Below are 20015 nucleotides of genomic sequence, written 5' to 3' on the forward strand. Positions count from 1 at the left end.
TAATCACACTTAGCCAGACATCGAATAACTTTACGCATACTCACATTTCCAGTACGCTTTTCAATTGTTCCAACTTGCTCTGCTTTTCTTCAATTTCCGAGTCTGCTGCCTTGGTTTGTATTTCAGCAAGCAACGATCGAGCAATATCTAATATTTCTTGTAGCTGTTTGGGTCTCTTCAGTTTAATGTGACCATACTTGTACCCATCATATTTTTCAAATATTTCGAAAAATTTTGGATGCCTTACTTCCACTTTCATTTTTTGCTTCGGTGTTCGATCACCATGGCGTATAACAGCGGTAACACATCGAAGCTCCATCATTTTACCGAATGTAGTGGGTACAATCGGGGGATCATCTAGCTGAAACGGAACAGACCATGGTATGTGCAATGTTGGCGCCAGTTCTCGCAATATCATGTTTCCCATTATTCTTGCACAATCATCATAATATTTGTTAGAGTTTTTAACAAAGCTAAACCCGTTGACATCACAGACAAAAGACTTTCCGTTAGCTCGCAGTAAATCAAATCCGCAAACCGTTTGTTTAAAAGCGAGGCAAACCTTGCGGGAAATCAACTTTTCCGCGTTGTTCAAAATAACCGGATAGCGAATCTCCTTGCCATCACTATCACGTTCAACCTTCCCATCGAGAGCTGGACTTTTCCTTGCCTCAGCATGAGCATAATCGGGACCAACAGTATACACTTTAACGTCGGTGCCATCGGTCGGCATGAAATCTTCATAAATGAACGAACCCGTCTTACGAACTCGAGACTCCGGCGAGTATACACTACTTCGGCTACCAATCTATAACCGCAATTAAATTCAATCTTAATGACAAAAAGAAAACGAAGAGAAAAATACCTTTCGGAATAACCGTTGGCTGCCTCCACCAGCGGAGGTAGGGTAATATATGTATATATTGTGATCTTCAGCGGACACTGGCTTTTCCACGAAAGGTTTATTAAAGATGATTCCATTCACCTCCACGTGATCCTCGGATTCTACTAGTTCATGGTCTACAGTAAGTAAACAAACGTACAAAAATGTAAAGTAATATTGACAAAATATGTATTAGGGTGGGGCAATGTTGTATGGAAAAAAAAGTAAACTTGACCAAAGCAAAAGAGAATAAATCAATTTTGGTTACATTTGAAGTCCCTAAGAAGTGTTCCAATTTTGCAGTCCACAATAGTAAATGACAGTCAAGTTTCGAATATAACTTTCATGTTTCTCATTTTGTTTTTTGTTCCTCATCGATGTTTTTGGATTTCGATAGAAAAAAAACATTTTTTGTCCTCTATTTCGAACCATCGAATACCTTTTTCTTTTTAAGCTGTACGCACACAAGGCGACAGGACACACGCCACAAAAAATTCACTATCGATTTTACTCTAGCTATTCCAACGCGGTAACAGCAACAACGTTGGAATAGGTAGAACAAAATTCATTGTGAATATTTTTGTGTCATGTCGCCTCGTGTGCAAACTTCTTTAGAGATATTCTAGCCCAGTACACGGCAAAATTGTTAGGTACCTCCTGGGTTATATTTTTACGAAATACGTTGCATTCTTCCTGAAAAACTCTAGAAAAGGGAATTCAAAAAGTAGGATTTCCCAGACAGAATTCAAATGTAATACTGGGTGCCAGGCCATAAATAGATCCCAAATTCTTCGTAGCTATTTGGGGTCTTGCAAAAACCAAAAAAATGTTTTGAAAAAATGATCGTGTTGCTGCACCCTTATATCTACACTGTAACCTACGCTTCGGATCCGACGAATCCCTATCAAGAACGGCGTATCGTGGAATCTCAATTCCTTCCTTTTCTAGTATAGAATACACACGCCTCCGATCCTGCAAAGAAAACAAAAAAATATTCCCCCGTTCAACTGTACTTCCGCCACCGGCTAATACAAACGATCCTTACTACCTGTATGTCAAACTGCATATGTAAATTGTTGATGACGTACGGTTGACGTAAATGTGCATACTGAATAGCCTTCTCCAGTGGAAAGCCTTTCGAATGGAATGAAATTAAACAATCACATATAGGCCAATTCTCAACCGGTTCTTTCAGGATAATCTCCTCGCTGAGTACGATCATGCGTATAAATTCGAATTCCTGTAGGCGAGTCAGTATCTCTTTCATGGGCTTGGATTGTGATTTTTTCGCCATTGCGCAAACTGCCACAACAACCTGCTTTCCGGAGGCGGATGAATCGTCCGAATCGAGACCATCGGTAGACTCGAGATCTCCCTATAGAGAGAAAAAAGTACACTTTAATCGTACCACTGTGGAAATTTTTATCAAAAAAGCAATAAAATACAAATAATCAAATTCAACAAAGACAAGTTTTGTTTAGATTTCGTTTTTTTACATCTGATCCCTACTACATTTAACACTATAAAACATTCTAAGAGATTAGTACGATTGTTCAACACGACAAAATTATTATAAGACTGACAAACTATCTTCCTTTGATTTTTCTAATACAGTAAAGACCTTTTGTTTACCCCCGATTTTGTCAGCTTTTTGACCTGATTTTGTCAGCCTCACATGAAAATTGATAGTTGGTAGTTTGATGGGCTCTAGTAGACGAACCAAGTTGAATTCGAGCAAATCCCTCTTGAGCATATTTTACTTATCCGAAGTATGCGAAAATAAAAATTTTATTTTGTACTGTCTGACCCACTTAAGGGAAACTTAAACTAAATAATCAGAAAGGGAGGGAAGCAAGATGAAAAACGCTACAACTTTGCTTTTACTGTGTGGATTTCTATAAAAATTTGGGATAACACTTGTAAGAACTACTACTTTAATCGTTGTGTGTTCAACAAAAAACGCTTTTAACCGTTATGTTTCCAACAAAAAAACACCTTCAACAGGCCAACGAGGGTACCCGGGTACCCACAAATTGAAATGCTCATAACTATGCCTTCCTTTAACCGGTTTGGACACTTTTAGATGTTTTGGATTCAGGGACTCGTCAACTTTTTGATACTGTAAAAGTGAACCCGATGAATGGATCTGGTTCTTAGTAATCCGGAATTTTCGGAGTAATGTTCCAGTACTAGGGCATGATTTGTAAATTTTAGTACTGTGCTAGCAATATGAGTATCTAAACTTTTCAAATTGTCTCGGAAGTAGGCTATTTGTGACGGGCAATTTGAAAAATAGAATTGGAATGGAATGGCCACTCACGGCTCCACGTGAACCTGCTCTGGAATGTCCGTTTTAAAGTCAAATCACCAAATGGTTCCAAAACCACGAGATACAGCATACTGATGCAATTTCAAGAATTTTGATACCCATATTGATAGTATTTCATTGAAATTCACAAATATTATCCCAGAACTGGAACATGATTCCGGAAAACCGGATTCCCGGGAACCGAATGAAGTAACCCGATTCATCTCTTCCAAGTCTAAAAGTGGATGAGTTTCTGAATCCAAAAACCCAAAATCATCAAAATCGGTTGGAAATTACCTTAGCTATTGGCATTTCATTTTTGTGGGTACCCGGGTACCCACGTCGGCCTGTTACGTAGTAAAAAAAAGTCAGGATCCCCTCACACCACTCTTACTATATCAACAATATTATTAACCCAAAAGCTTGATTTAGTGATATTTAAGACGTCACAAATTTTTAACTTCCAGCTATGGATAAAACATGGAAATTTCATTATTTGAAACCTAAAAAAGTACCCGGGTACCGCGTCGGACACATAACGGTTAATAGGCTGACGAGGGTACCCGGGTACCCACAAATTGAAATGCTCACAACTATGGCTTTCTCCAACCGATTTGGACACTTTTAGATGTTTTGGATTCAGAACTTGTCCACTTTTTGATTCTGTGAAATTGAACCGGACGAATGGATCTGGTTCTTGGTAATCCGGATTATCCGGAGTAATGTTCCAGTACTAGTGTATGATTTGTAAATTTTAATAATGTCCTTGCAATATGAGTATTAAAACTGTTCAAATTGTCTCGAAAGTCTGTTATTTATTGTTACGAGTCCATATTGGAATTTGAACTCGGATGACCACTCACGGCCCCACGGGAAACTGCTCCGAAGTGTCCGTTTCGTGGTCAAATCACCAAATGGTTCCAAAACCACACGATACAGCCCGCAGATGCAATTCCAAGTATTTGGATATTGCCAGTATTCCATTGAAATTCACAAACAGTATCCCAGCACTGGAACATGCTTGCAGAAATCCGGTTTCCTGGGAACCGAATGAAGTAACCTGATTCATTTCTACCAAGTCTAAAAGTGGATGAGTTCCTGAATCCAAAAGACCCAAAAGTCTCGAAATCGCTTATAAATTGCCTTAGTTACTGGCATTTCAGTTTTGTGGGCACCAGGGTACCATCGTCGGCGCGTTGCGTGGTGAAAAAATTCAGGAGCCCCTCCTCACTCCCTCCTTACTATATCAACAATATTATTAACCCAAAAGCTTGACTTAGTGATGTTCTAAGATGTCACAAAGTTTCTATTTTCAGCTCTTGATAAAACATTGGAATTTCATTAATTGAAACCTAAAAAGGTACTGGGGTACTGCGTCGGACACGGTTAAGATAAAAGAATAACAAAATTTTCGATTTTTTGACCGACCTCAACATATATGCAACTCGTTGAAATAATGTGGGACCTTCCCTAACACGTGAGAATATTGGCTCACCCTGTGATATACTTTTTATATAGGATAGTATATATATACCGTTAATAGATAATACTCGTACATTCATACATTCGTCACAGTAACAGATGAAATCATCCTGCCCTGTGTCATCATAGAAATAGTTCTCGTCTTGACCATCTCCATATCCATGGGCATCAGAAAACTCCAGCTCGCCATCAGCTTCAGTTACGAATTCCTTACTACCACTGGATTCTTCCTTAACATCATTTCTGTTATGTCTAAACTTTCGTCGTGGTCTCTTCAACCGCCACCAATCTCGCAACCATGACCATTCCATTTTCAAACCAGATCTTGATCGGTCTAAAAAGCACTTCTATACACTTTATGCACTATTCTTCACTAATGTTTCTGTGAATTCACATCATTTATTGCACCTTATAATACATGCTCGCTCGTAGTGAATCAAAAATAAACTTTGCAAATGTTGGGTGTCACACTCTTAATTATCAGAACTGTTTTAAACCGTTCTCAGTTTATTTTCTTTTTGTTGTGAGCACTATTATGCTGTTTTCGTAATTTTATTCAAAGGGAAGGAATGCTTTTTGTAGTATAATCTTATCTTTAACATGTTATAAAAATATTTCATTGTGGTTTTAAACTGTAATTTAATTTATTTTATATTGTAGTATATAGAGTTCAACTTTAAAATTTATGGAGATCGGTTACAATTCATAATTATGAAAAAGGTTACATGGAAATTGTTACAATGTTGAACAATGAGCACCTTTTTCGATTGAAACATTGGTGGAAAATACAATAAAAATGGTACATTAAGTGAATTGTCAAGGCGTCTTTCACTCTAGAAAACTAATTTCCAACAAAATATACGACGAAGTAGAGTAAGGTGGGTCAAAAGTGCGCACCTAACAGTTTTCGTAAAATAACTATTGGTAGAAAGCACTAGAAAATCAGCATGATTACAAATTAATACTCTCATCACACATCTTCAAAACGTAATATTAGGTATCTCTTGGTTTTGCTTGTAATCCGAGAAATAATTATTTTCTTATGAATACTCAAATGCGCACTTTTGCCCCAATTTTAGGATATCCATCCCCTTTTACTCTTCCTTCATAACTAAAATGTACTGTTCCATCTGCCTCGGTTGATGTTGGTCAGTTTTCCATTATGTTGAAAAAACTTGAATGTTTCATCTTTTAGACAATGTTGTTCATGATCAAACTGTCACCCCTCGTAACATCATTATTTGTCATAGTTGGGTGGATCACTACAAGAATTCTTTTCGAATATGGTATTTATATTGGAAATACATCTTTATTGACATATTCATAGTTTTTTGTTTCTTTTTTAATTACTCTGAGCTTTCGGCACTATATATTTTCCCTTGGAACCAGTTATGCTGATGCTTTTGTTCGTAAACCGCTCATATCAGTCGTAATTTGACCGGTGAGCTCGCAATTATTGAAGATGCTGGTCCCTTCTTTAAATCATGGAAGAATTAGTTCAATTTTTTTTATAAAATGTTTCATTCGCGTCTTTTTATTGGGGCGGATATGCTATGCGCATTTTTACCACACCGTCAGTTTTTTAACTTATTAAATTGTTACGAAAATTACTGATTTTTTTTCATCAAATTAAATATTTCTCGCAACGAACCATATGTTGAAGATTTTTAGGGTACTGTAGTTTTATAGATCCTGATTTATTCAAACAGCCAATTTATGATTCCCAAAATTCAAAAAATTACATCAAAGCAACGAAAGACGTTCCTTCCCCCTTCAAGTCACTATATTCAAACCTTTAATGCTTATATGTGCGATTAGTTGACTTAATGATATACTAAATCCATACAGAGTTGCCAGGTTCTAGCGCTTGTGTGCTCCTAAAAGTCCTATGCGCACTTTTGCCCCACGCGCACTTTTATCCCACCTTACTCTAGATATTTATACATATTATTACATCACATTTCTTGGCTTCGAGATATGAGATAATAGCAATATTATTTCAGTGCAGTGATAAGTTCAGGTTATATTTTACTTCAATTGTAAACATATTTGTTCAAAACTATCGGCTAACTTACACTTTTATTAAAAATAACATTACGTTCGTGAAATGCAAAGTGCACCCAAACAATGTCTAAATCGAATACATGTGTTGCACGTTAAGCTGAGACATATGTTCATTCAATCCGTTGAACCATTTATGATTTACAATTACATTAGTTACCAAACACTAGTTTAGGCATAATACGCAATTGGCGATTCTACGTTGAAACCGCTCGCAGATAGCGCTGGGAGGAAAGTGTTGTTGATTTTATTCTGTTCTGTCATAGTGCATATATTTTCTGTAAACATTGGTAAAAAATGACTTTTAAACACCAAATTACCGATCAATTTGTTGATAATTGTTTATGAAAATGGAGGAAAATCATCATTTTATCAGATGATGAGTAAACATCTTGCGAAAAGAGTGTAAAACATAGTGGTTTCTAATATTATTCGCAGAGCTATATGCGCGCTGTTTCGAAATGTAATTTGTTGAGCACCGTAGCCGCCGCAACAGCATTTCCCGTTCGTCCTAAGTTAAGCTAAACCTTCATGAGATGGTGTAAATTCATGAAACTCTCCAGATCACGCGAGGAAAGAATATATTCGGCGAATAGGAAAGTGTCAGCTTTGTATCATGCACAGCCGATCCTTCTCTCCGATAGTCTTCACTGAATCTCCTACGTAGTTCAAAATATAAAGGAGTTTGACATTGGTGCTGATTGGGTCTCGGTTTCGAGTTGGAACTTTATTTATGGAACGATTTTTTATAACCACAACAATACCCCGATTACATTTCGATGAAATGTATGAGTGAAATAGTTGCAAATTGCTGTAATTTCAGAATAATCGCAAATAAAACTAAATTTCTTACTCGTTTCATTCATATTTTGGCAGTGGTAAGCTTTTTCCGAGAAGATAATGAAGATTTTGTTGTAAGCTACGACTCACTTACGGGTGAAAAAAAGCAAACTGTATCACTTTGCCAGTTCATGAGCTGAATCATAGGTGTCGCATGACTAATTTTGGCTTTGCCGCAAATCGCCAATCAGGAGCTGGACCATTCTGACGTAAAATTGTAACAAAAACGACCCCCCCCCCTATTGGCGATTCTACGTTGAAACCGCTCGCAGATAGCGCTGGAAGGAAAGTGTTGCTGATTTTATTCTGTTCTGTCATAGTGCATATATTTTATGTAAACATTGGTAAAAAATGACTTTTAAACACCAAATTACCGATCAATTTGTTGATAATTGTTTATGAAAATGAAGGAAAACCATCATTTTATAAGATGATGAGTAAACATCTTGCGAAAAGAGTGTAAAACATAGTGGTTTCTAATATTATTCGCAGAGCTATATGCGCGCTGTTTCGAAATGTAATTTGTTGAGCACCGTAGCCGCCGCAACAGCATTTCCCGTTCGTCCTAAGTTAAGCCAAACCTTCATGAGATGGTGTAAATTCATGAAACTCTCCAGATCAGGCGAGGAAAGAATATATCCGGCTAATAGGAAAGTGTCAGCTTTGTATCATGCACAGCCGATCCTTCTCTCCGATAGTCTTCACTGAATCTCCTACGTAGTTCAAAATATGAAGTAGTTTGACATTGGTACTGATTGGGTCTCGGTTTCGAGTTGGAACTTTATTTATGGAACGATTTTTTATAACCACAATAATACCCCGATTACATTTCGAAGAAATGTATAAGTGAAATAGTTGCAAATGGCTGTAATTGCAGAATAATTGCAAATAAAACTAAATTTCTTACTCGTTTCATTCAAATTTTGGCAGTGGTAAGCTTTTTCCGAGAAGATAATGAAGATTTTGTTGTAAGCTACGACTCACTTACGGGTGAAAAAAAGCAAACTGTATCACTTTGCCAGTTCATGAGCTGAATCATAGGTGTCGCATGACTAATTTTGGCTTTGCCGCAAATCGCCAATTCGGAAATTAATAAGCTAGTTATTAAACTGATTGCCGAGAGCACAGTTTGTTTTTGTTTGTATCTGCCGCAATATCCCATCCCGCGACAATGCAATATAATTAGATGTGTGGCAAGATAATTTTTCTTCGAGTGCAATTTTGAGGTCTTGTCCAAACAGCTGTTGTGCTTGGTAGGGAAAGTGAGGCAATATCGCCATGTGGGGCGAGCTGAGCACCCCCGTTTTCCAAAAATCTTTGCACACCGGTTTTGCAAGAATCAAAAACCGGTATTTTCGGTATTTTTGTTTGCAAAAACTCTTTAAATATCTTTTCATTGTTTTTTTAGAATAGAGCTATCGAAATACTATAAAAATATATTCACCTGCTAGTGTTAGCAGTAAGTACGCTTATTTTGGGACACTTTAATGTTTTTGTATAAACAGTGGAATGCAGCTCGATCTAACTTTAGCACATGGCTGTATTAAATTAGTGAATCAGTTTCCCTTCCTTCTTCTTGTCGACAATTCTTGCTAATAGTAGTAATGCCATTACGTGCGCGAATGTTAATTGTATAAAAGTCTGCATCTTATCCAATCGTTCGTGGAGAGAAATCAACTCATAGTTGTCGTTTCATTGGTTATAATATTACGATGACTATTATTTATAGTTCAAAATCTTCAATTACATAGCTATTAGCATATCAATCATTCACATGTCGCTTGAATCAACTAAAGAACACTCTCTAAAATGAGTTGTCCGGAGTTGAAGTTGCATTTTTAACAATCTGAGAATCTACTATAAATTCTCGGCAGCTAGCTGCCCAGAGCAATAAACATATGATAGCACTTCTCCAAGTTGCATAGATTTGTGCAATTATTTACCCCACCCCTCTGACAAAATTGCTCGTGGAGATACAGAGGTATACATGGTCTCCATGACAACATTTGTTACACTAACATATCTTTACTTCTCAGATGATTATAAGGACGCGGCCGACATCGTTATTGACATTGTAACGTACAGAACTTTCGACACGTGCATATTGAGGATGTATAGCTACTCCCAGTTTCCATTCGCAGATTATCTGTGCAATTTTGCTTGTTCTGTTCAATCACGGAGTAGCAATTACGAATTATACGATCATCCTGCTCATGCTCAATTGGAAAAGGAAGCAAAGAAACGCTGGTTTTCAAGATGAAGTGGAATTGATGCTCAAGCGGTTTTATATACTAAGTAGGTAAACCGCTTGAGCATCAAGTATTTTGAATAATGGTGACAAAATAGACCGAGATAAGCCTGATCTATAGCAAATCTTAAACGTTTTTGATGGGCTGGAACTTGGCTCAAACATCTTTTGAACACTATTTTCAGTATATATTGAAGCATTTGTAGTAGGAGAAAACAGCAGCTTCAGGTCTGTTTTCGAAGAAATGGTTTGTCAAATCTCGGAACGTCTACTGCATCTAGCTAACCTGCTATGCTTTTTGATACAATAAGCGAGTTAGACAATATGATGACATGCTACGATGCAGAAAGAAGCTGCCAAATCACATCAGGGGTTCTCAAGTAACGTGTGTTGAACGATTACTTTGTTAATAAAGTATGAATTGGCACCAAACCAAGTTGAATACGACTGCGTTGTAAATTCCATTTAATTTTCATTTTTTTCCTTTTGATTACCGGTTTTTTTCATTTTCAATACCGAAAATACCGGTTTTTTAAAATGCCTCGGTTTTCCTAACCCTAGTTGTATTCTACCAATAGAGGGAAATTTGGGATTATTTGGATGTTTTGCTACAGATATATTTGCCTTCAACCTTAGGCCAGTGATGCTAATTGATGAAAAATCTATTGATCAATAAAGAGAGGCATGAAAATGGAAAAATGAAACAAACTGTGATGTCATTGCTTACTACTCGCCTACTACAAAATAAAGCTACTAAAGGCTGCAAGCTAAATTGTAGCTGCTCTGATTCGTAACTAAGAGTAATACTTTATTCACATTAGCACTGGTATCACTTGATATACTGAGATGATATGGATATCATGTCAAAGTGTTTACATTTATGCGAGGTGATATCGTTTGACAGTTGACATGACAACTCAAGTGTCATCAATTTTCAATCATCATAATTAACAGTTTAGCACAATAAAAAGTTTCATCGTCTACATTTTTTTTGCGCATATATATTTAATTCGATGAATAGAGTGTTTTTGTTCGTGCTACGCGTTTCGCGAGAAAATGTCAAAATTTTCATGGAAAATGAATATTTTGCAATCTCATTTCACAAGAGGTACATACAAAGCTTTAACAGGGAAACAAACGTCCCTGCATTGGTTTCTTCGCTAATTATTTATTCAGATAACAGACCGTAGGAAGTGAGCAAGTTTTTTCGTTCCTGGTTTTCCCATTATAAGCTGAAGCAAGAGTCAAGCACTATATGATTACAAACAATTCCAGCCAATGTTGTAATCTTTATAATCAATTATTGTGGAATCGAAAGCTGTTGTGAAATCTGCGTTTCAAGGAACTACGGAAAAAGCCCTAAAATGCATGCTGGCTTGCCAAATTTCTTTTGGGATTAGAAGCCAAAAATGGGGCATTGGCTGTGCACTTTAGTTATAAGACCAGTGGTTGCATATGCTTCAATTGTGTGGTGGCCCAGAGTGGAAAGCGAAAAGGTTTGTCTGTAACTACCAAGGTATAATCGACCCCAATGATTCCCTTGTAATCAGTGTTAAACCTAGTTCCACACTAAAATGGAGGTAGAACGTAATGTCTTGCGGATACATATACAGTTCATCGATATTAAACGAGGGATATTATGAAGCATTTCAAAATCCTGGACCTAGTATCGGAATTGTTGTACTTAAATACACTGTTATTCTTTTAAGTAGAGGTATATGCAGTTAAGGCGAAAGTATCTGCTTCGAAACAATCCAAGGAGTAAAGAGTTGCTCAATTTGCCAGATAGCTATGCTGGGTTAAGAGCTCTGCGTTCACGTAACTTCATGTTTAAACTCATCTATGGCATCTATCACTGTTTGTTGAATTCCAGTTGTCTGTAGAGCTGAAAGTTTTTTTTCAAGTTTTTAGTATTTTTACAATCGCGTTTATCTTAAGTTTTGTTATTTTTGTGTTTCGAATTCATCTCGTCAGTAACTAGCACGATCGGGGTGTCTAGTTAGACGATGTATCTAAACGAGATGAACCCAAATTAGCACTAGTTAGACACAAAAAAATCCAAACAGTTCACACGACATATGTGAACGCTTAAAGCCAAATGTCCCGAGTGATGTCTCGGGAAGCAAATATAGCCCTTGTTTTGCTGACGAGAAAGCGAAGACTACCTCTTGTCTTTTGGTTCAAGAAACCAAACGCCTGGTATTATGTAATAAAATTGGACGAAACCGTTTTGTGCGTTAAGGGCACAAGACCTAATATAAATTAGGTTTTTTTTTGTGTTTCGAATTCATCTCGTCAGTAACTAGCACCATCTGGGTGTCTAGTTAGACGATGTATCTAAACTAGTACCCAAATTAGCACTAGTTAGACACAAAAAAATCCAAACAGTTCACACGACATATTTGTGAATGTCCCGAGTGATGTCTCGGGAAGCAAATATAGCTCTGGTCTGCTGACGAGAGCCCAGCACGGATTTTTCACTGATCTAAAGGCAGCTTTTGATAGAGTTAATCATGAGATACTGATAACAAAGCTTGATAAGCTAGGGTGTTCTACTAGATTCTGCCTTTGACTTCGATCCTACCTTGTACACCGTGAAGTCGTTGTTCAAATTGGCGATATTGTTTCAGAATCCTTTATCAACTCTTCCGGAGTTCCTCAAGATAGTACGCTGGGTCCACTGCTTTTTTCACTGTTCGTGAACGATGCAGTTTTCGACGACTTAAATTTTTTTCTTGTTATACGAAATGAAGCCGATTGCCGTTAGCTACAGCATCTTATCGACACCTTTTATAGCTGGTGTATAAGAATCATGATGGTCCTTAGTGTTGCAAAATGTTTTGTCATCAGCTATTTTCGAACGAGAAATATGCTTACCTTGAACTATAACTATAGGAACTCAGCTGCAACGCGTTGACCACGTGAAGGATCTAGGAGTGATTCTTGATGAAAAGCTAACGTATACTCATCACGTCTCTGCGTCCATCGACAAAGCCAATCGATTACTGGGATTTATTTTCAAAATTTCCAGTGAATTTCGGGATCCTCTGTGTTTCAAGACTTTTTATTGCTCAGTGGTGCGCCCGCAGTTGGAATTTGCAAACGTCGTTTGGTGCCCCTATCAAGCAACGTGGAGCCTTAGGATCGAAGCAGTCCAGCGTAAATTCATACGATATGCGTTACGTGGATTGCCGTGGAACGATCCGTTAAACCTGCCATCGTACGAGGACCGCTGTCGTCTTTTAGGACTTAATACTTTAACACATCGGAGACATGCAGTGCAGGCTACCTTCGTGTTAAAGATTCTGCTGGCTGAATATGATGATCCGGAGCTACTAGCGCAAATCAGCCTCTATGCACTAACTACGCTGCCAAAAGTCCAATTTTAGCAGAGTCGTCGCTTCAACGCGTTTGCTGAAATTTTCAACTTCGTCATGAATTCTTCGCAGTTTCGTCGTCGTGTATTGTCACTAGTTTAATTGTGTTTAGTTTAACTTAGTTTAGTTTAATTCAGTTAGACAAATTGTCAGTTGGACTTTTTATACAAATACAAATTTGCCAGACAGCTATGCTGGGTTAAGAGCTCTGCGTTCACGTAACTTCATGTTTAAACTCGTCTATGACTGTCGGTTAGTTTTGATGGATCTAACTGATAGGAGAGCTGTCTCTCATTTCATAGGTCCTGAGCTACGCTTTGGATTTGGACCTAGCCAGTCTAAGGAAAAAAATCGAGGACTGGGAGCAACACTACCCTACCGCCTTGTTCACAATCAAGGCTATTTATCAATACTCAAAGAGAAAGACTTAAGAATTCCTCGCTGTACGGATACTCGACCCGAACTTAATCACTACCCCATTAACAGGTCATTGCTCTATAATAGCTCATTTGGTTATGTTAGAAAAGTCTCAAGATAGTGCTCGCAGGAAATGCCATCAAGCGGAAGAAATATCCAAACAAATTCTATGCGACTGTCCATCTCTTGCTAGGACCAGAATGAGCTCAGGCTAGAGATCAGAGAAATTTATTCACGCAACATATCAATTTTTCACAGTATTTTCTAACACCACCTATCATCAAACAAGGATATGTCTTCCATTAGTCCGATGCATCATTAGGACATATATCCATTGTAGTTAAGCTGGTGTACATACACTTCTGCGTTACAAATTTTTTTAAGGTTTCGGTTGCTTCTAGATTTTTGTTTTCGTTCCGGGGATCCCACGAATACGACGAAAGTCGACGCAGACACACTGTAAACAAAATCAAAGCTCTATACAATATTCATTCGGTATTGAATGGCAGCATGCCAATAACAAATTGATTAGACTCACGATTGAGAATTTAGCGTTTGTGAATCAAAAAATTTATATGTAATTCGCCAATTATCAAGATCAACTTATGACTTTTAAACAGCCTGTACTCAAAGCCAGCATAGACATTGTGTAGATATAATCAAAGAGTATGTTTACTCATTTCCCGTCCAAAACACCAAAAATTAATACCATGTTGTTCTATGAGAACTTCTTAACCCTTGTGAAGGCAAGCTAAAATCATAACATTAAAGGGCAAGCCGGGCCTCTCAGGCCCGTCTAAATTCAAGCTCCTTTTTGTCGTTCTCATATAGAAAGGTTATGCAATCGGTGGAAATTTCAACTTTTTAACCGAGACCCGCAGAGCCAAATCTCTTATACCACTCGACTAAGTTCGTCGAGATCGTAAAATGTCTGTATGTGTGTATGGATGTATGTATGTGGCAAACAATCTCACCGATTTTTCTCAGAGGTGGCTAGACCGATTTGTACAAATTTAGTCTTAAATGAAAGGTACAGCCTTCCCATCGGTCGCTTAGGATCGAAGCAGTCCAGCGTAAATTCATACGATATGCGTTACGTGGATTACCGTGGAACGATCCGTTAAACCTGCCACCGTACGAGGACCGCTGTCGTCTTTTAGGACTTAATACTTTAACACATCGGAGACATGCAGCGCAGGCTACCTTCGTGTTAAAGATTCTACTGGCTGAATATGATGATCCGGAGCTACTAGCGCAAATCAGCCTCTATGCACTAACTACGCTGCCAAAAGTCCAGTACAGCCTTCCCATCGGTCGCTATTGATTTTTTTTATTGATCCGACCTTCGGTTCTGGAGTTACGTGTTGAAGAGTACAATCACACAGCAAATTTCCATAGAAACTGATACCACCATGATGTCCAAATGATGCAATATATATTAAAATATGTGCAACATTACTTGGCTTTGTATGTCTAGATCATTAATGACCCACCGAAGCAACTTCAACCACATTGGCCAGCTATGACGGTTCTTGATGCACCGGGGGAACTTACCAAGTTCCTAAGATAATGTCATACCTATTTCTCAGTGAATTCTTTACCGATTTTTACAAACTTGGTTTCAAATGAAAGGTACAGCATTCCCATTGGCTGCTGTTGAATTTCTAATTGATTCGACTTCCGGTTCCGAAATTACAGGATGATGAGTACGAACACGCAGCAAATCCCCCAGTGTATAAGGCGATGGATGTAAAAAGGTCAATTAATTTTTTTTTCCAAAAGGTGAGTACTCGGAAGATCACGTCGACTGCCGATTGGTTCTGAGCTCCATTTCGTTTGAACACGACCAATAAATGTTTCTGGGTTGCTATTAATTTCTTCTGATGCATAACCGGAGTACATATTCAGATTTTTCTTCCGAGTCTGCATCAGATTCATCGTCGGAAGCAATATCATTCACATCTTCCTCGCTTTGCAAATTAGTTTCGGAATCGTCTGCTGTTGAATTTTCTCGAATTTCTTCCATTATTTCAGATTCTTTGAGACGATTGAAAACATGGGAATATCGTCTTATAGCCATTTCAATTTTTTGTTGCTTCTAGATCCTACAATTTGAATAATTACGACAACTATAACACAAAGAATAGACAACAAAAATAGACAAAAACGACAGAGTTAGGTTATATTGTATCCAAATAATTGTCAAGTAGACCACAGTGGGTGAAATAAAAGTATTTACCCAAAAAAATATGACACGTCATTATCGTATGCTATTTTTACATTTATTATAAAATAAATGTATAGAATTCGCTCAAACTTTCAAGATTTTTTTTTTCTTATAAGAAAAGGTAAAAAGATAAAATCAATCAAAACATGAAAAAATACCTGCTAATATGAAGATGAACTCATCAAAATGTTTTTTTCAGATAAATATTAATGTATAAAACCCGTGGTATTCCTAGTAAATATTGCATGCACACCGGGCCTGCCAAGCCCGTCTTGCCTTTTTGTCCATGTAAAAAATTCAAACTTAGCTGCGCATCACTCCATAGATGAAAATTTCACAATTCTTTATTTTTGTTATAGATTTTAAAGCTACTTATCAAAATTTCCATGCCCAAGCTTATACTGCATACACATTTTTTTGTAACTAAAAAATTGTAACGTGCCGGGCCTCTGAGACCCGCGTGCCTTTTTGAGGGTTAAATGAGCTTAGTGTTGCTTGGCGCACGAGCCAACCAGCATAAAACTGTGATAGCGTCACATGATCCTTTTGAACCCGCATCGTGAATTCGAACATAGGCTGAAATGCATCGCAAAATTTGGAAATAAACTTTCAATGGAGTGATAAATCTATGAATTATTTGAATAATAATTAAAATATTGAAAAAAAATATTAAAATATTGAAGTTAATGTGATCATATTCTCCTGAAACACTGAAACTTACTAAATGAGGAATCTTGACTTTGCAGAATCGATAAGAAGGGCGTTTCCTTCAGCAATTACAAATACTTAAGAAGAATGTACCGTACATTCCATCTTGTCTCAACCACCTTAGGTGGAAGCGGAATTTTAGGCAACACAAAAAGTTGTCTATACTCTTTATGCCGCATGTTGATGCAAACCTTATTGATTTTTGCTAGTCGACTTTTATACAATATGACCACATCCCAAACATCCAACTGCGTCGTATGCGCTCCGCATCTTACGCTGTTCAGAACACCCAAGTCAACGCTGTTTTGTTCGTCAGCACTTTGGTCAAAACTGTAAGTGATAGTACCTTCTTGTTCATTATCAAAATCGTCGCCAATATCTTGCAAATTTTCAAAATTCCAATCGCTTTCGTCTTCATCACTCAGCGTTCGCTCAACTCTCCTTTTCAGCTGTAAACGAGCCATCGATAGCTGACTTCAAAATATCCGATTGTTGCGGTAGCATTGTGCTCAAAGGTTCGCTTGTATATTTTGAGTTATTCTGCATCGTTAGTTTTAGCAGTTTTACGGCCGCACACATGTTTGCGCCATTATCATGAGCTATTGTTAACATCTGGTTGGAAGATAACCCATAGACCAACATTACCTCTTCCATAACAATTTTTAAATTTCCCTTGGTCTGCCGTTGAATCATTTCTTTTACAGCTAAATATTAAAAGAATATATCCCATTGTACATTTATATTGAAATTACTTAAATATGTTTACGATAAAACATATAAAAACTAGAACACATGTTCCGAACTCTCAGCACTACTAACCAAGATGACGAATTTGAACACGATCTTCTTCATCCATGAACTGTACGTTTACTCCGGAAACCGAGCGCCTGCGTCTAGAGGCTGAGTCAATTTTCAAGTTATTACTATTTTGCCATTCATTTCTGCTTTTAGAATACTTCTCATCATTTCAGCAGCCATTCGAATGAGTTGCTACATTACGTGCTTGTTCATGCGTAGACCGGCTGCGTCCCAAAATGGACCTACAAGTAGCTTCATTCCCAGCCAGTCAGGATAGCGTAATGGCAAATTGAAGCTTGTAGCGAGTTGCAATGTATTAAGGAAAATATTTTTCTTGGTTGTCTCAACTAACAGTTTTTGTTTTATTTAGTTGGCTGGCGGTTCACCTGCTGTTGGTGTTGAGGTTAGTTCAGTTAGTTACTTCCAAACCAAGCCGCCTCGAGACTCCGGGATGATGCGTAACTACGTGGCATTTAAAGTTTCCTGCGTTGAAAACCGTTTGGACGTGTGCACATTTCCGGTCCTCGTCGTCAGCAGCAATACAGCGGAATTTACAACCTTCACCGTTCCTTACTTCTTCTATTATCTTCAATATTTTGTTCTTCTGGGAATATCGAAATGACTTCATCCTGCTGTCTGAATGTCTCAGTCCAGTCTAATGATGCTGAATTTAATTTTTTGATTTAATTTGCATCTGCTATTAGGTTCTTTACAGACACAGTTAACCTCACTTTTCTTGACGGTTCGCTTGTACTGTTTGCATGGACTTTGTGGAATTTGTGGACGACTAGACTGGCTCGAAGCAAATCGTAAAGAATTTTTCTAAGTCCATGTAAACAGTACAAGCGAACTGTCAAAAATGAACACTCAGTTCATTTGTGACTTCATCGTAAAGTATTCAATAGGGTTCAGCATTGAGTGAATCATAGCTGTCTTTTCGACGAAACAAATCCGTTACATCATAAATAGTGTCTGTGTAACGAACAGGATTTTTTTCGCTATTATAATTTTCAACAACATTGTGGTTACTAAGGAACCTATATGAACGTAGATTTTTGTAGGTGTTTGAAAAGGGTGACTCCGATCGTTAAAAATGCGCTGATGAACGTTCAATGTGATGAGATTTGTCTTCACTGACCTTAGGGTGCCCATATTGCCTCACTTTGCCCTATTATAGAACTTTTTTAGCTCAACGGAGCGAAAGTCATTGTGTTTCAACAAGCATTTTTCGCTGGAGTGAAATTATGTACACCAACGAGATGACAATTGGATTCATGCGGTGATATTTGTTTTTATTTTTGTAGAAATTTGACTGATGTCATCAAGACATTCCAAACGATAATATGAAGTAAAACTCCATGTCGAAACTTAACATTTTGCACTAATTTACAGATATTTTCTAAAGCAAAATAATATTTAATGTTAGAAATTTAGTTCAATTTAATTCAATCCAGTTTTTACTGTAGTGAAAACATGGAGGTTTGATTTCGATATTAATTCATCATAAAACGATTGCCAAATTAGAATAAAAAAGTTTATTTTTACAACCATAAGCAAAAAACAAAAGAGTAATCATGTCCTATGCAAAACAATTTTGTTGATTTAGTTGATTTAGCATGAACAGAACAAACATCCTTGATATGTTTTGTTTGTTTAAAAAAATTTATTACGTTTATTGAGTTTTGTTTTACTAAAGTGACAGTCGAACAATTCGTTAAATTCCGTTAAAACAGTGAATCAACGAGGAATCCACGGTGGAAGATGTTAGAACGTTGTATCTTAGAGAGAACGCTGACTGTATAAACACACAGTGCGTACAAGATAGAGTAATAGCAGTTACACTTTTCCGCCTGCTACAGGTATCATTCTTAACCGAAATTTCACATTAACATTAATAATAATAAGTGTGACAAACTAGTCTTGCACGAGTTTATCTTTCTATTACAACAACCAGACGAGCGAACAGATCAATACACGCACAATATGATATAATTTAGTCACAGTATTCTTCACAGCATTTGAGTGACAACTCCACAACACAAGATTTCTGCAAGTTTCGTCTCACGTGGCCTAGTGTTATTCGGATTGTACATCTTTCACTACAGGCAAATGGCAAGATACACTGTGTACACAAATAACTATCTTCCTGGCTTCCGTTATCGCACTCGAACTGATTTTCTGTGTGCACTCACGATCCAAATAGATTATTTACTGCCGTTGGAAGAAAACAGATTCCATCGAAAATAAAAATACGATTCATGAGATGCTTATTTGAATACATATACACCCATCCAGCGTTATGTTCATAACCACACTGAGGAGAGTTAGGGACCTGATAGAGTGATAGTACAGCGCTGGCTTCCTTGTGGTCGTCAGCACAATAGGGATTGTCAGACAGTTTATACAAACTTGCACAGTGAATTGATTTCAAAAGGACTTGTTGACGATAATAAAAAGTGTAGTATTTTCGATGTACCCTGAATGTCAGTGATGAGTAACTACTACCTACACGTTGTCAAGGTTATTATATCGTTATTTACATTGTTTACGATAGACTTAAAAAAAAATGAAAATGATAAATAAATCTCTGGGCCTCCCACGCCAGACATCACATGGCCTATCTAAATGCCGTATATAGATTATACAGGTAGACAGTAGCCCATGGT

The 20015-nt window shown here is 37.4% G+C and overlaps 1 protein-coding gene across 8 annotated transcripts in view; it reads right to left on the minus strand.

The window, feature by feature from the left end:
* LOC131677311 (inositol hexakisphosphate and diphosphoinositol-pentakisphosphate kinase) overlaps positions 1 to 19640 on the minus strand; it is a 38556-nt gene extending 18916 nt beyond the window's left edge. For 2 of the 8 annotated variants that reach the window (XM_058957106.1, XM_058957097.1), the window contains exons 1-6: positions 19415 to 19640; positions 4748 to 5007; positions 1932 to 2258; positions 1765 to 1855; positions 866 to 1020; positions 45 to 808 (exon numbers count right to left, since the gene is read on the minus strand). In XM_058957106.1, coding sequence (XP_058813089.1) covers positions 45 to 808; positions 866 to 1020; positions 1765 to 1855; positions 1932 to 2258; positions 4748 to 5007; positions 19415 to 19442 — 1625 coding nt within the window. In that variant the 5' untranslated portion in view covers positions 19443 to 19640. Of the gene's footprint in view, positions 1 to 44; positions 809 to 865; positions 1021 to 1764; positions 1856 to 1928; positions 2259 to 4747; positions 5008 to 19414 lie in introns of all 8 variants that reach the window. The other 6 variants (XM_058957065.1, XM_058957048.1, XM_058957074.1 and 3 more) reach the window with 4 other exon arrangements.
* Between the last annotated feature and the right edge of the window lie 375 nt (positions 19641 to 20015).

The sequence above is a fragment of the Topomyia yanbarensis genome, chromosome 1 (assembly GCF_030247195.1).
Source record: "Topomyia yanbarensis strain Yona2022 chromosome 1, ASM3024719v1, whole genome shotgun sequence".
Lineage (NCBI taxonomy): Eukaryota > Metazoa > Arthropoda > Insecta > Diptera > Culicidae > Topomyia > Topomyia yanbarensis.